The 16,037-nt window shown below is 43.2% G+C and overlaps 1 protein-coding gene across 1 annotated transcript in view; it reads left to right on the top strand.

Moving 5' to 3' along the window:
• Positions 1 to 16,037, top strand: part of ANXA10 (annexin A10) — a 51,856-nt gene that overhangs the window by 34,430 nt on the left and 1,389 nt on the right. Inside the window, exons 7-11 of the mRNA XM_070480186.1 lie at positions 7,137 to 7,190; positions 7,280 to 7,373; positions 9,250 to 9,345; positions 9,850 to 9,908; positions 14,660 to 14,782. Coding sequence (XP_070336287.1) covers positions 7,137 to 7,190; positions 7,280 to 7,373; positions 9,250 to 9,345; positions 9,850 to 9,908; positions 14,660 to 14,782 — 426 coding nt within the window. The remainder of the gene's footprint in view (positions 1 to 7,136; positions 7,191 to 7,279; positions 7,374 to 9,249; positions 9,346 to 9,849; positions 9,909 to 14,659; positions 14,783 to 16,037) is intronic.

Below are 16,037 nucleotides of genomic sequence, written 5' to 3'. Positions count from 1 at the left end.
TCCATCTTCTGCTTGAGTTTGTATTGACCGAATTGTTCAGACACAGCCTCAGTGTCTGATGACATGGCGCAGGAAGCCAGGGCCTTGAATTTGGTCAAGCAAAGTTGCCCCCGTCCCTCTGTGTCATCAGTCAGATTGCTGACCAGCCACCTTCCAGCAGGGAGCAGTGTGTGGAGTTCCTGATGTTCCAGCCCAGGTTATAGAACTTACAGGATGAAAGAGAACAAGGGGATATCGGGTCAGGGAAAAGTGCAGAAAATCTCCCGCCCATTCTGGAAAATAGTGACAGTGTTACTTGCTCAGTCATGTCCAACTCTTTTGCAACCCCATGGACTGTAGCCTACCAGGCTCCTCTGTCCATGAGATTCTCCAGGAAAAAACACTGAAGTGGGTTGCCATTTCCTCCTCCAGGGGGTCTTCCTACCCAGGTATCAAAACTGTGTCTCCCACATTGCAGGCATATCCCTTGCTGTCTGAGCCACCAGGAAATCCCACTGTAGACAGACCTGCCACAGCCGTACACTAATTTCTCTTCTGAAACTTCAGGTTCAAATCTTTACCTTGGGAAATTTCTTTTTTTTTTTATTCTACAAAACTTTGTTTTTAAAAAATGGACTTTATGTAGCACTTTGCATGAGAAAAGTAAAAATTAAGAATTATTTCTACCCTGGCTAGAACTAGTCTGTGCATAGAAAAGAGTTAAAATGAGAAAACAACTATTGATAGTGATTTTTTTTCCTTTAAAATACTAATGGCAGTGTGCAAATTTAAATAACTACTTTATTTTCCTTCTTAATCTTCAAATTTTGTCATCTTTCTCATCCAGAGTAGCTTCACATGTCCAATCAAATATGTGTTTATTATGATTAAAAGCTTCGTGGTACTTCACAATATTTAGTATCATTTAGTTAAAAAATGGATAAATACATCAGCCCTATTGTAACACCAACTGAGAATTCCATTCATTGCCAAGCACCAAGAATTTTAATTTAAAAAAATTTTTTTTGTGCCCAAGGAATAAAGAAGCGCAAAAGGAAAGGTTTCTGAGGAAGTCAAGTACTAGCTGCTCCAATGGAGGAGAGATTGGTGATGGGCTGGTTGGCTTTTTTCAAATTGCTCAACTGAAAAAAAAAAATGGCATAGAACTAAGTAAATCCATTGACCTCACAATTAAAGTAAAACTTTCCATTCGTAAAAATAAAATCAAATATTGTTTTAAGTGGATTTGCACAGCATGGCTGTGTACCTCACAAAACTGCCTGTATAATCCATCAAGTCCTATTCTGAGGATTCTACTCTCTGGGATGATAACATCAATAGAGAACACAGAGCTTGGCTTTACATTGCCCAACAGGAGGCTTCTGTGTAAGCTGCTGTGGAAATAATAAATAATAATAAGCAGCTCAGTTGTGTCTGACCCTTTGTGACCCCATGGACTTACAGTCCATGGAATTCTCCAGGCCAGAATACTGGAGTGGGTAGCCTTTCCCTTCTCCAGCGGATCTTCCCAACTCAGGGATCGAATCCAGATCTCCCGCATTGCAGGCAGATTCTTTATCAGCTGAGCCATCAGGGAAACCCAAGAACACTGGAGTGGGCAGCCTATCCCTTCTCCAGGGGATCTTTCTGCCCTAGGAATTGAACCAGGGTCTCCTGCATTGCAGGTGGATTCTTTACCAACTAAGCTATAAGCCTATTTAAATTTGTGACAGAAGTTGAGTCATTACATGAAAAAAGTTTTTAATAATCATTATTAATATTAAAAATAATCTCACTTGGCAAAGCGTCAATTGAATACTTTCTAACTTATAAATGTTGTAAGATTAGCTACAAGATTCTCTCAACTTAGAAGGGTCACCATTCCTTGGCTTTCTAGGACTGACACTCCATAATGTAAATTAAAACGACAGTTTCCAGTCAGAAATTCACATTGGCGTTAGTACTGCTCCAACAGAGTAAAGACAACAGTCCTGTTACAAATCCACAAGTTGCATCTTAATAGCAAACATATCTTTATTTTCTTAGTATCCAAACAGAAATGTATTTCAATTTATTAAAGAAAAATAAAAGTAGGATAAAAATGCATTTCATGAGGACTATTTTGTATCCACTGGGGCTGTATCACAGTCCAGACTCTCCTTCCAAGCCGGGCTTCTTTTCTCTCTGGTCCACAGTTGGTCCCAAGCACTTCCCACAGTTACATGGCCCCTGTTTTGTAAATAAGCTTATTTGTACCATTTTTTTAGATTCCGCATATAAGTGATATCATGCGATATTTGTCCTTCTCTGATTTAACTTCACTCAGAATGACAATTTCTAGTCCCATCCATGTTGCTGCAAATGGCGTTACTTCATTCTTTTTATGGCTGAGTAATATTCCATCGTGTGTACACACCACATCTTCTTTATCCATTCATCTGCTGACGGACATTTAGGCTGTTTCCAGGTCCTGGCTCTTGTGACTAGTGCTGCCGTGAACACTAGGGTGCTTCTATCTTTTTGATATGTATATAACTGAATCACTTTGCTATACACCTGAAATTAACACGACATTATAAATCAACTAAACACCAACAACAAGAAATTTAAGGCAAAAAAACAAAGATAACTGCTGGTCCGCATCTCAGAATCAGCTCCCCAGGGAAGCGTGCTGACGGCACCTCCTCCCTGGAAGCTCAGACAGGCCCTGTGGCTGGGCCGACACCTCACGTCTGCTGAGTAACAACCTAGCCCGAAAACAGGGTAGCACAATTGTCAGTGGGATTGTTTCCACCCCTGCCTGATTCCTCTCCACTTCTGTTTCTATTTGGTGATATTCCAGTGATCAAGTGCTCTGCCTCTCAGAATCTCTGCCTTTCTTCAAAGGCTGAGCTACAAACCACCTAAAAGTAGCTGATATCCAAGAATGAGGATTGCAGTGGATTTTTATAAAGCAAACGCTCTGTATTTCAGGAAAAACACACAGTTCTGAAAATTAAACATGAGAGAAAATTAGTCACAAAGGGAAAAAAATCAGTGCACAATATTTTTCCTTGGCAAAACTGCAGTTCCTTTTTCCTGAAATTAAACAATAATGCTTTATTTTTTATAGATTATACATGTATATGCAATAATATTATCTGTATAGACATATATATTTTGAAATAACACACAATTTATTTTATCACTGGCTTTCACCTGATTTTGATTATGACTTCACAGGATAAAGTATTACTTCTGAAGTTCAATTTCTAGGGTTGGAACTTAAGTGTGTGTGTGTGTTTAACCTTAAAATAGCTTTTCAGAGCATTAAAATTGCCCTTTCAACATAGAATATAAAAAATGAGGAGAGTTCTAGATTTTATAAGAAGCCAAGAAAAATTAATAACGTGTACTTAAATATTATACATTTAGGAGGTTTCACAGTATATGTCCCTTAAGCTGTAAAACACACCTTATGAGTATAATATAGATTTTACAGAAGTTACTTAACTCGCAATTGAAACTGGATGTAAGAAACTTATAAAAGACATGGTAGAATACCCTTTGTGAATAGTCTTATTCAAGATCAGGAGTCCTGTGCAATGCTTAGTAAAATGTATAATTTCTCATAAATTTTTAAATATTTTGAAATTTGACCACTAGTTTCTGATTTCTACATTAATGACTCATTTTGAACTCCTAGTTTAGGATTTGAATCAGTAAACTTAGAGGACTGGAAAAATATGAAAAGTGAGTTTGGGAACTGAAGAAGTCCAGCATGTCCGCTGAACACAATCTCTGGTACACCCCATGCCAGAGAATCTGTCTAGATATCTCACAGAAAGGAAATGGAATTGCGTCCTACAGGTTTGTGAAACTGAGAGTTGCTAATAATGGAGACAGCTGAAACAACCAGCCAACTGAGGGTGCTGTCCCAGGACCAAGACCGTTCTCTCCCCCAGTTGGGATCCTTGTTCTCTCTGCCCCAAGCTTTCTCTATAGATGATAGATAGACAAATAGATACATCAGGTAGATTCCTTACATAGATGATGATTGATGATAAATGATAGATAGAAGATAGACTCATGCTCAAACTCATGTCCATTGAGTCGATGATGCCATCCAGCCATCTCATCCTCGGTCATCCCCTTATTCCTCCTGCCTTCAATCTTTCCCAGCATCAGGGTCTTTTCCAGCAAGTCAGATCTTCATATCAGATGACAAAAGTATTGGAGCTTCAGCTTCAGCATCAATCCTTCCAATGAATCAGTTCAGTTGTTCAGTTCAGTCATTCAGTCATGTCTGACTCTTTGCGACTCTGTGGACTGCAGCACGCCAGACCTCCCTGTCCATCACCAACTCCCAGAATTACTCAAACTCATGTCCATTGAGTCGGTAATGCCATCCAACCATCTCATCCTCTGTCGTCCCCTTCTCCTCCCACCTTCAATCTTTCCCAGCATCAGGGTCTTTTTCAATGAGTCAGTTCTTCTTATCAGGTGACCAAAAAGTATTGGAGTTTCAGCTTCAGCATCAGTCCTTCCAGTGAATATTCAGGACTGATTTCCTTTAGAATTGACTGGTTTGATCTCCTTGTAGTCCAAGGAACTCTCAAGAGTCTTCTCCAGCACCACAGTTCAAAAGCATCAATTCTTCATCACTCAGCCTTCTTTATGGGCCAACTCTCACATGCATACATGACTACTGGAAAAACCATACCCTTGACTCTATGGACCTTTGTCAGTGGAGTAACGTCTCTGCTTTTTAATATGCCATCTATGTTTGCCATAGCTTTTCTTCCAAGAAGGAAGCATCTTTTAATTTCTTGGCTACAGTCACCATCTGCAGTGATTTTGGAGCCCCTGGGACCATCTGCATCCACTGGGCTTGTTCCCGACACTTCTGGCTAGACTTGAACCCCGTTAATTTCTTCCTGTCATGTGTTTATTCTATTCCTAACCCAAATACCTGTTTATGCCATTTCTCTAGCATTTGCATCACCTAACAGGCTACTGTCTTAACCTAGGCTTTTTATGTGACCAAATCTGCTTGGTGGGAAAAGCTACATCACACCTTAGCTGATTTTCTTAATCTACCTGTCTGTTTAAAGTGCTTTTGGCAATTAATTGCACAAAGAAGTACACATATGGGCCCCATTTCAGGTTAAATGTCCAAAATTCTTACCTCTCAAAAAAATATCAGATGCACAGAACTGCAGAAAATTCTTAAATATTTCTCACAACTTAGTTACATCGTGTGATCAGAAATCACTAAAAACACTTCAGTGATCCAGAAAATCTTCCCATCTCTACTAACTGATGTTTAACTTCTGTGACATCGAAGGTATTTCTTTATCTTTCTTTCCTTTATGTAGTATTGATTCCGTGAGTATTCATCAAAAGCCTTCGGTATGCCAAGGATGACTGGGAATTATCAAAAGAGGCAAAGACCCCAGTCTTAAGAAGCTTGCATTTTAGAGGGGAGATTCAGACAGGAGAAAGCTAATAAATTGGTGCATTTCCCAGCATGTTAGCTGATGAAGAATACAGCAGGGGAGGGGATGGTGGGTCAGTTAAGACATGCCACAGCTATCAGAGCAAATTCCACTGAGAAGATGAGCCTCAGCTGGTTAATGGATAGCCCTCTCTCTGTTTCAGTTTGGTCAGAAGCAGGTAACCTCTCCTGATGGTCTGGCCTCACCTTTGCTCTCACTGAAGAATCCCATCATGTCCAGCTGTGTCCCCTACACAGTTCCAGCCTCTGCGGCCTGCCTCATGGCCCTGGGCTGCTGGAGGGGTCTGCCTGCCATGGCCATAAGCTGTTCCGCCTGTCAGGCTCCCCCGTGTGCTTCTGAGCCAGCAGTCAGGTTCTCCATCAGGAGCGGTGAGACACTTGGGATCCTTCATGGGACTCCCGGATGGAGATGATGCAGAGAGGTGTCTTCCCCTGCCCTGTCCCATATCACTCAGTTCATTTGCAGAGTCCAGAAAACAATAAGAGCAAAAGACAGAGTACTCAGTATTTCTGCAAAGTTCAAAAAGTGTGTTTCCTTCAGATCTCCCACAGGAAGCGTGACATAAACTGGGGTATCACATGTCTCCCCCACCTGTCTTTCTTCTGTGTCCTCATGACCTGCAGGGACCAGAGGACCTTGCACTGGTGAGCCCTCCTTCCATCCTGTTCGAAATGCCCTCTTAGGTCAGCTTGGCCATGTCTGTTCTTTCCTTATATGACGAAGAGGCAGGAGTGAAACAAAGTACAAAATGCTCTCTTCTCACTGCACAAAATCTGGATTTCATGGTTATTTTCCTGCTGCCTATGCGTGATGTTCCGAGTCAGAGGTCCAGTATTAACTCATGCTTTCTTTGTGCGTTTTTCTCCTGACATCATTAAATCCTGTCTCTACCAGCCGGCCAGGCAGCAGACGCTGTTTGGAGGGAGGAGAAGATACTGCACAGAGGGTTGGCAAAGTGAAAAGCTCATCAGCTCCTTCGAAAGATTACCTCGGCTGCAAAGAAAAAACGAAAAGTGCCCACATTTTTTAACAGGCCAGCATTTTATAAAGTATCCAAGAAATGTAGACTAACTCTAGTGACTAAGTAGTGACAGCACTTTCATAGGAATCTCCACTATGTTTAATGGTTGAAAGGCTTGTCACCCAGTTATCCTATGTTCAAGAGGGAGTGATATATGTATACATGTGGCTGGTTCACTCTGCTTTACAACAGAGACTAACACATCATTGTAAAGCAACTATTGCTGTTGTTCAGTTGCTGCCATGTCCAACTCTTTGCAACCCCATGGACTGTAGCACATCAGTGTCCCCTGTCCTTCACCATCTCCCAGAGTTTGCTCAAACCCACGTCCATTGAGTCGGTGATGCCGTCCAACATCTCATCCTCTGTTGCCCCTTTCTCCTCCCGCCCTGAATCTTTCCCAGCATCGGGGTCTTTTCCAGAGTCAGCTCTTCACATCAGGTGGCCAAAACATTGGAGCTTCACGGACGGATGACAGTGGAGAGCTCTGACAAAATGCGGTCCCCTGGAGGAGGGAATGTCAAAGCACCCCAGGGCTCTTGCTGCAAGAACCCCATGAACATAAACAGTATGAAAAATCAACCATGCTCCGATTTAAAAACAAACACTGACAGGGGAAACCTGTGCTTGCTTCCCAGGGAACCAGGGAGGAGGGATACGCGGACCCAGCCACGGCCACTCAAGACGCGATGGTAACTAGAGCCAGTGCCCAGGGCAGCCGTGGGGCCTCTGTCGGGCAGCCCGGGGCCGCGGTGCTACTGGGCGGCCTGCGACGTTTCAGGTGCTGTGGCAGGCGTGCCGGCAGAGGACGGGGCAGCACGAGACGCTTCTGCGAGTGACGCTGTGCGACAAGGGCTGCCAGCAGCTGGGCCTGGGTAATCTCCCCCGTCCTTACAGCTCCCCTGCGAGCAGGCAGAAGAAGCAAGCAGGCGCCCGCGGGGAGGGGGTTACAGAGGAGAGCCAGGCCTCTCAAGCCGCCTATCTTAGATTACGTTTGTGCAAACACGCCTCATCTGTTGGAACTGCTCAGGAAGGAAGTTTCTGTAAATTTTATCCTGCCAGTAACTGAATTGTAGCAGTTCACGGGGTCGCAAAGAGTCGGACACGACGCAGCGACTGAACAGCAACAGCCTTTCAGTACTAAACCTTTGAAAGCCATCCCTGGTTTTGCTGAAGAACTTACATATATTAGCTGTGTTCGGTTCACTGCGTCATGCGTTGTCTTAAACAGAATATGCTGAACACAGGTTAATAAGTCTGGAAGGAGCCAAGGTCATTGTTACTGAACTTGTGATTCACGCGAAGCTGCCTTATTCGTTTTAAAAGTGCTTTCTCCACGCTGCTGTGTACCTTTCTATTTCTCTTATTTTTTAACTGTTTTTTTTTTTTTTTTGGCTGCACCACGTGGCATGAGGGATCTTACTACCTTGACCAGGGATCAAACCTGAATCCCACGCAGTGGAAACTGGAGTCCTAGCCACTGGACCACCAGGGAAGTCCCTGTTTCTCTTATTTTTTTTCAGTTCAGTTCAGTTCAGTCACTCAGTCGTGTCTGACTCTGCAACTCCATGAACCTCAGCACACCAGGCCTCCCTGTCCATCACCAACTCCCAGAGTCCACCCAAACCCATGTCCATCGAGTTGATGATGCCATCCATCCATCTCATCCTCTGTCATCCCCTTCTCCTCCTGCTCTCAATCTTTCCCAGCATCAGGGTCCTTTCCAATGAGGCAGCTCTTCACATCAGGTGGCCAAAGTATTGGAGTTTCAGTTTCAGCATCAGTCCTTCCAATGAACACCCAGGACTGATCTCCTTTAGGATGGACTGGTTGGATCTCCTTGCAGTCCAAGGGACTCTCAAGAGTCTTCCACAACACCACAGGTCAAAAGCATCAATTCTTTGGCACTCAGCTTTCTTAACAGTCTAATTCTCACATCTATACATGACCACTGGAAAAACCACAGCCTTGACTAGACGGACCTTTGTTGGCAAAGTAACGTCTCTGCTTTTTAATATGCTGTCTAGTTTGGTCATAACTTTCCTTCCAAGGAATAAGTGTCTTTTAATTTCATGGCTGCAATCACCATCTGCAGTGATTTTGGAGCCCAAAAAAATAAAGTCAGCCACTGGTTCCACTGTTTCCACTGTTTCCCCATCTATTTGCCATGAAGTGATGGGACCAGATGCCATGATCTTAGTTTTCTGAATGTTGAGCTTTAAGCCGAATTTTTCACTCTCCTCTTTCACTTTCATCAAGAGGCTTTTCAGTTCTTCCTCACTTTCTGCCATAAGGGTGGTGTCATCTGCATATCTGAGGTTATTGATATTTCTCCCGGCAATCTTGATTCCAGCTTGTGCTTCCTCCAGCCCAGCGTTTCTCATGATGTATTCTGCATAGAAGTTAAATAAGCAGGGTGACAATATACAGCCTTGATGTACTCCTTTTCCTATTTGGAACCAGACTGTTGTTCCATGTCCAGTTCTAACTGTTGCTTCCTGACCTGCATACAGGTTTCTCAAGAGGCAGGTTAGGCAGTATTTTTTTTACAGTACTTTTTTGTGTTTTTTTTCCTACTATCCATAACACACAGAAGTCTATAATAATTTAAAAGGTGGCCCCCTCCAACCCAACACTTATTTGCAGATACCTGCACTTTATTTGCCTTCCTGGGTATAACCAGTCGAATCAATACCTACATTTTAAATTTATAATATTCATAAAAATCTCTTTTGAATCAATTTGTTAAAGTTTTCCAGGAATTTCAGAATATTTCCGGGCAAGACATAGTAGACGCCATTAATGAGTGTTACGAGGGATACTTCCGAGAGCTGCTAGTAGCTATTGGTGAGTAATCATCTACTTGATGCATCAGTGCCGATTAGCTCTGACTGACATAAAGATGCATTCAGTTGAATTAAAGTGATGGAGTTAGTTTCCCCTGAATTTAATTATTTAGACATTTCTCTGCATTCTCTGTAGAGAAAAAAATGCATCAGCTCCTGTTACAGTGGCAAGCTGATGTCTTTCATGAGCCTACACTCTTCCTAACAGCTGTCAGTATTCACAGTAGGAAACCTTGACTTCTCAGGTCATTGGGGTCTCACATCTTTAAATTCATTGTATACATGCTAATTTCCTTCCCTTGTAAAGAGATTATGGCTTTACCACTATTTGAAATGTTGACATTGTAATATAGTGTACAATGAGGGATCCCACAGAGAACTCACAAAATATCACTTTTCCTGGATTCTAACTTGAAAAAAAAATTATTCTCGTTTCCCAAATTTTGAAAAAAGTATATGTCCTGTTACTCTCAAACTTTCTTCTTTTCTCTCTGATTTTTCCTAGTTCTCTGTGTTCGAGACAAACCAGCCTATTTTGCTTACAGACTGTACAGTGCAATCCATGTAAGTATACCCACATATTTTTAATATTTTTCCAGAAGTCATGTATACTTTCCCAAAGGACTAGTTTTACTTCAATCATTTAAGCATTGATTCTCATTTTTGAATTTGTATGCAAATATATTCCCTTCAAAGTAGATATGCTGAAGTGAAAAGTTATTACATACCAAAATGAGACCCATCAAGTAAAAATAATGCTCTGCTTTCTATATCAAATGGAGGTGCCTGAGAAGCATTTCTTAGCGCCTTTTGCCCCAGGAGGTGTGCTTCAGCATTTTTATTAGCATCTGAACAAACTGAAAGACCAAATGCTTTCACAGCTTCCAAAGACGCCACCCAGCCCTGCCACCTCATACTCAGGCAATCACATGGCGTATGGAGTCAAGAAGACAGTGTCAGAGCACTACACACTTTCAGTAAGAAATGTGACTGTTTTTCAACATAGTGGTTTTTTAAAACCACTTAAAAGGCAATAGCCAGACAACAATACACTCTAAAGCTGTATTTGCAATTAAGTACAAATGTCTTTACTTTCAGGTGATAGTCAATTGCACATCCTTTGGTGCATTCATGTTCAAAGAAACAAATGCTTACATGCCTGAGACGATGCATATTGCATCCACAACATGCATGAAACACTGAGAAACTGATAGGGTCTGATGCAAATCGTTATACACATCACAGCCCTGAAAACTCAATGAAAATCATTTTAAAAATTCAGTAGTAGAGTAATTTTAATAGAGTGTTTTATCCTCCAAGTGATTTTTAGAGACCAGCTTCTTAGAGGTAGCCAGAAAGCGTGGATAACATGCTAATCATCAAGAATAATTTATTTACTTATACTTATGTACATATTTTTTATTATGTACAAGAACTTCTGTGTCCTCGGAACATAGGAGGAAGATTGAGGCTCACAGTCCCCTGCTTCTATTTCTATTTCCAAGAAGAAAACCTGATTGGATTAAATATCTGTCTAAAAGTGTATTGGTCAAGGCTACTGAGTGACTTGAGAAAGGAATGGCTGTCTGCTGTCACCCTGTTTGTTTAACCCATACACTGAGCACATCATGACAAATGCTGGGCTGGATGAAGCACAGGCTGGAATCAAGACAGGCAGGAGAAACATCAACAACCTCAGATATGCAGATGATACCACTCTGATGGGAGAAAGTGAAGCAGAACTAAACAGCCTCTTGATGAGGGTGAAGAAGGAGAGTGAAAGAGCCGGCTTAAGGCTAAGTATTAAAAAAAAAAACTAAGATCATGGCATCCGGCCCCATTACTGCATGGGAAAAGGTGGAAGTAGTGACAAATTTCCTCTTCTTGGGCTCTAAAATCACTGCGGATGGTGACTGCAGCCATGAAATCAGAAGACAATTGCTTCTTGGCAGGAAAGCTATGACAAGCCTAGACAGTGTATTGGAAAGCAGAGACATTACTTTGCCGATGAAGGTCCATATAGTCAAGGCTACAGCCTTCCCAGTGGTCACATATGACTGTGAGAACTGGACCATAAAGAAGGCAGAATGCCAAAGAATTGATGCCTTCAAACTCCTGAAAGTTCCTTGAACATCAAGCAGATCAAACCAATCAATCTTAAGAGAAATCAACCCGAATACTCTTTGGAAGGACTGATGCTGAAGCTCCAGTATTTTGGTAATCTGATGCAAACCAGATGACTAACTGGAAAAGACCCTGATGCTGGGAAAGATTGAAGGCAGAAGGAGAAGAGGGCATCAGAGGATGAGATGGCTGGATGGCATCACTGACTCAATGGACATGAATTTGGGCAGGTTCCAGGAGATAATTAGGGACAGGGAGGCCTGACATGCTACAGTCCATGGGATCACAAAGAGTCAGAAACAACTGGGCAACTGAGGAATTGGGTGACTGGATTTACCCTGTGACTCAGCAGTAAAGAATCTGCCTGCCATGCCGGAGCCAAAGGAGATGTAGATTCAATCACTGGGTTAGGAAGATCCCCTGGAGGAGGGCAGGGCAATCCACTCCAGTATTCTTGCTGGAAAAATCCCAGGAACAGAGGAGCCTGGCGGGCTCCAGTCCATAGATTTGCAAGGAGTCAGACACGACTAAAGGGCTTAGCACGTACTTTGGATGACTTCAACTCTTCTTTCTCCAACAAGAGTAAAGGTTTGCTTGTGAGTGACCTCGGGAAGATAATCACATTACTGATTCCAATTATGCACCATGTGAGAGCCCCCTAATAACAAATAAAAACGACTTTGCTGAGGTGTGTCAGTGCAAACAGGAAGGTGTGTGTGCTCACAGTCACGGGTGTAGAGGAGAGGCCTGTGTCCCAGCAGTCAGAGGTCTCATACACAGGACCATGTCAACACAGGACCCTCCAGTGTCAAGTTCAGGTGAAAGCTGTTTTCCCCAGCCCTCACTAAAGAAAGCATCTCTGATTTTCTCCAATGCACTCTAATCACACAACTTAAATACAGAAACTTGGTTAACCATTCGTTTTCACCACTTCACTTAACGGCAAAGTCTGTTAGTAGTGCATGTGTGTGCGTGCCTGCTCAGATGTGTCCACCTGTTTTCGACCCCCAGGCTCCTCTGTCTAGAGTGGGTTGCCATGCCCTCCTCCAGGGAATATTCCCTACCCAGGGATAAAACCCATGGTTGCTGAATTGGCAGACAGATCACTGAAGAAAATGAAAGTTGCTCAGTCATATCCAATTCTCTGTGACCCCATCACTATACAGTTCATGGAATTCTCCAGGCCAGAATACTGGAGTGGGTAGCTGTTCCCTTCTCCAGAGGATCTTCCCAACCCAGGGATCAAACCCAGGTCTACTGCATTGCAGGCACCTTCTTTACCAGCTGAGCCACCAGGGAAACCCAAGAATACTGGAGCCTATACATAAAACTGGATCTTCCCTGAGTCAGCTGAGACATAAAGGATCTGCCTGCAGTGCGGGAGACCTGGGTTTGATCCCCAGGTCGGAAAGATCCTCTGGAGAAGGGAATGGCAGTCCACTCCAGTATTCCTGCCTGGAGAATCCCATGGACAGAGGAGCCTGGTGGGCCACAGTCCATGGGGTCGCAAAGAATCAGACACGACTGAGTGATTAACACCACTACTACTATACATAAAACATTCATACCTCAAAAATTAGCCGACCGTTCCTGGCCACCAGGTGTCACCATCACTCCATTTGAACAGGCAATTTGAACTTGCTTTGTGCAGAGGTATTCTTTCTGAAGAAAGTACACAGAAATTAATTTTTGTGTATTTTTCAATACTGGAGGTTAAATCATCAAGTATTTTGAATACCTGGAATTCTTATTTGCACCATTTACCACAATAAGCAGATGATAAAATAAAAACATAATCATTTTTCTTTTGAAGAAAAACACCAATACAGTATACTAACGCATATATATGGAATTTAGAAAGATGGTAACGATGACCCTATGTGCAAGACAGCAAAAGAGACACAGATGTAAAGAACAGTCTTTCAGACTCTGTGGGAGAAGGTGACGTTGGGACGATTTGAAACATGTATATTATCATATGTGAAACAGATCGCCAGTCCAGGTTCGATGCATAGGACAGGGTGCTCAGGGCTGGTGCACTGGGATGACCCAGAGGGATGGGATGGGGAGGGAGGTGGGAGGGGGGTTCAGGATGGGGAACACATGTACACCCATGGTGGATTCATGTCAATGTATGGCAAAAATCACTAAAATATTGTAAAGTAATTAGCCTCCAAATAAAATAAATAAATTCATTTAAAAAATGTAATCATGATCTTAGAGGCATACCAATGGTATCAACCAGAGCTGGGACCACCTCCCAGCCTAGGAAAAAATGTTTATATAGAAAGAGCAAATCTGCATCCTAAAATGCAGCATCTGGGAGACGCTGAGGAGGCTGGCCAGGTTTAAAGGGAGAATTATAGAGTCACAGATGTAGAAAACACTCATGGTTACCAGCGGGTAAGAGGAGAGAGGGATAAATATAGGAATTTGAGATCAACATATACACACTACTATATATAAAATAGATAATCAACAAGTACCTACTGTATAGCACAAGGAACTCTGCTCAATATTCTGTAATGATAATATGGGAAAAGCACCTAAAGAAGAGTGGGGATACATCTATGCACACACAGATACGTGTGTGGGTGAGGGCTTACCTGGTGGCTCAGGCAGTAAAATCTCTGCCTGCAGTGTAAGAGACCCGGGTTCGATCTCTGGATCAGGAAGACCTCCTGAAGGTGGGCATGGCAACCCACTCCAGCATGCTTTCTGGGAGAACCCCATGGACAGAGGAGCCTGGTGGCTACAGTCCATGAGGCCACAGAGTCGGATATGGCTGGGCAACTCAGGTTCTGGTCCAACTGATTCACTTTGCTCTACTAACCTTGTGCATCACCTATACTCCAATAAAAATTAATTTAAAAAATAAATAAAAAGAAAAGGGAAGATTATTGCCGAACCTGGTGAAATGAGAAGGGCCAGCATCAAGGCTGTGTCCCTGGAAATAGAGATGACAGGGCCTTGGAGAAGCGGAGGAGATGGACCGCTTCACTGTGTGTGCACCGTGGTCGGGGGTGATCACAGAGCTGAGGCGCAGTCTGAGTCAGTGCTCATGGGTGAGGACACCAGGGTCTGAGGAATTCAGGACACGGTCATGAAAAGGGCTGGGTCCGTTTCAGACAGGCTGTCTTTAAGCTGCTGTTTGCTCACGGTGGTCACCCCCACTTGGCTGTGTCTCTTAGGACTTGGGCTTCCACAATAAAACCGTGATCAGGATTCTAATCTCCAGAAGTGAAATCGACCTGATGAGCATAAGGAAGAGATACAAAGAGAGATATGGGAAGTCCCTTTTCCACGACATCAAGGTAAGTCTCCTCATCATCTACCTGCAGCCATATTTCATCCTTTTTGAAACTGAAAAGAGAGCCTAACTTTAACTTCATGGTGGAATCTAAAAAGTTCAATCAAGCTTCCGGCAGGGGTCGTCTACATTAATGGGTCAGGCAGCCTGAGGGCATCAGTAGGGGAGAAAACCCCTTCACCTCACTTATTCCTCTTTGATGTGTTTTAAGCAAAAGTCAGTGGTCTGGTCATGCACGCTATTCATCCCCTGATCGTGTGACGAGGCCTTACCACCAGCACCAGAAGACTGCATTCTGCAATGAGAGCACGTTAACTGCAGAGCACCTTCTGAGATCAGCTGCCTTGTGCCGCCAGAGGGGAGGGCAGCCTGTCGGGTCCCCGCACATGGTGGAGCGTAACACTCTGCACATGTGCACCCATGAGCCCTGGAGGGTGCTGATGCGATGACTCCAAAATCTGCAGCCTGGGGCCTTCACTCTGACACATGTAGACCCTACCCCGGATCCTGATAAAGCCCAGCCAAGAGCTGTCAGCATATGGAGGCCCATCTGTGTAACTTGGGGACACAGTGGAAAATGATGTTTGACCCGTGGTTCAAAAAAGTATAAAGAACTCCGAGATGGGGCCTGGAATGTATCTTAAGGTGTATTTTAAGCACAGCTGAGGCCTCTGTGCTTCCCAGGCAGCTCAGTGGGAAAGAATCCACCTGCCAAGCAGGAGACCTGGGTTCCATCCCTGAGCTGGGAAGATTCCCCTGGAGAAGGGAATGGAAATCCACTCCAGTATTCTTGCCTGGGAAATCCCATGAACAGAGGGGCCTTGCGGGCTACAGTCCATGGGGTTGGAAAGAGTCGGACATGACTCAGCCACTGAACAAGTCCTGTTATCTTGTCCACATTGTTTCCATTGAAAATTTTAATTGCATAAAATAGTTTTTTAGTTTACTGAAAGATCCAGGAGAAACTTGACAACCAGAGGACCAAGAGAACATATAACTCAGGAGACCTTGTAGGCCTCAGGAAGTCAAGATGGTTTCAGAGGACTTAAGAGACATCTTCCTCCTTTGTCTCTGATAAAACTCTTCTCAATCCACCTTCAAAGCTCTAAACCTTTAGTGAAGATGAATGTTTCTCACTGAGAAATCCTTAAATCATTTTCTCAATGAATAAACTAGCTCAATGCTATACAGCAGTTAACTGGCCACCTCAAAATCTGCTAATATTCACAAATAATTAATGCAACTTTGTGCACTTAAAG

This window comes from Odocoileus virginianus, chromosome 18 (assembly GCF_023699985.2).
Source record: "Odocoileus virginianus isolate 20LAN1187 ecotype Illinois chromosome 18, Ovbor_1.2, whole genome shotgun sequence".
Classification (NCBI taxonomy): domain Eukaryota; kingdom Metazoa; phylum Chordata; class Mammalia; order Artiodactyla; family Cervidae; genus Odocoileus; species Odocoileus virginianus.
This window is presented reverse-complemented; position numbering and strand designations above follow the sequence as displayed.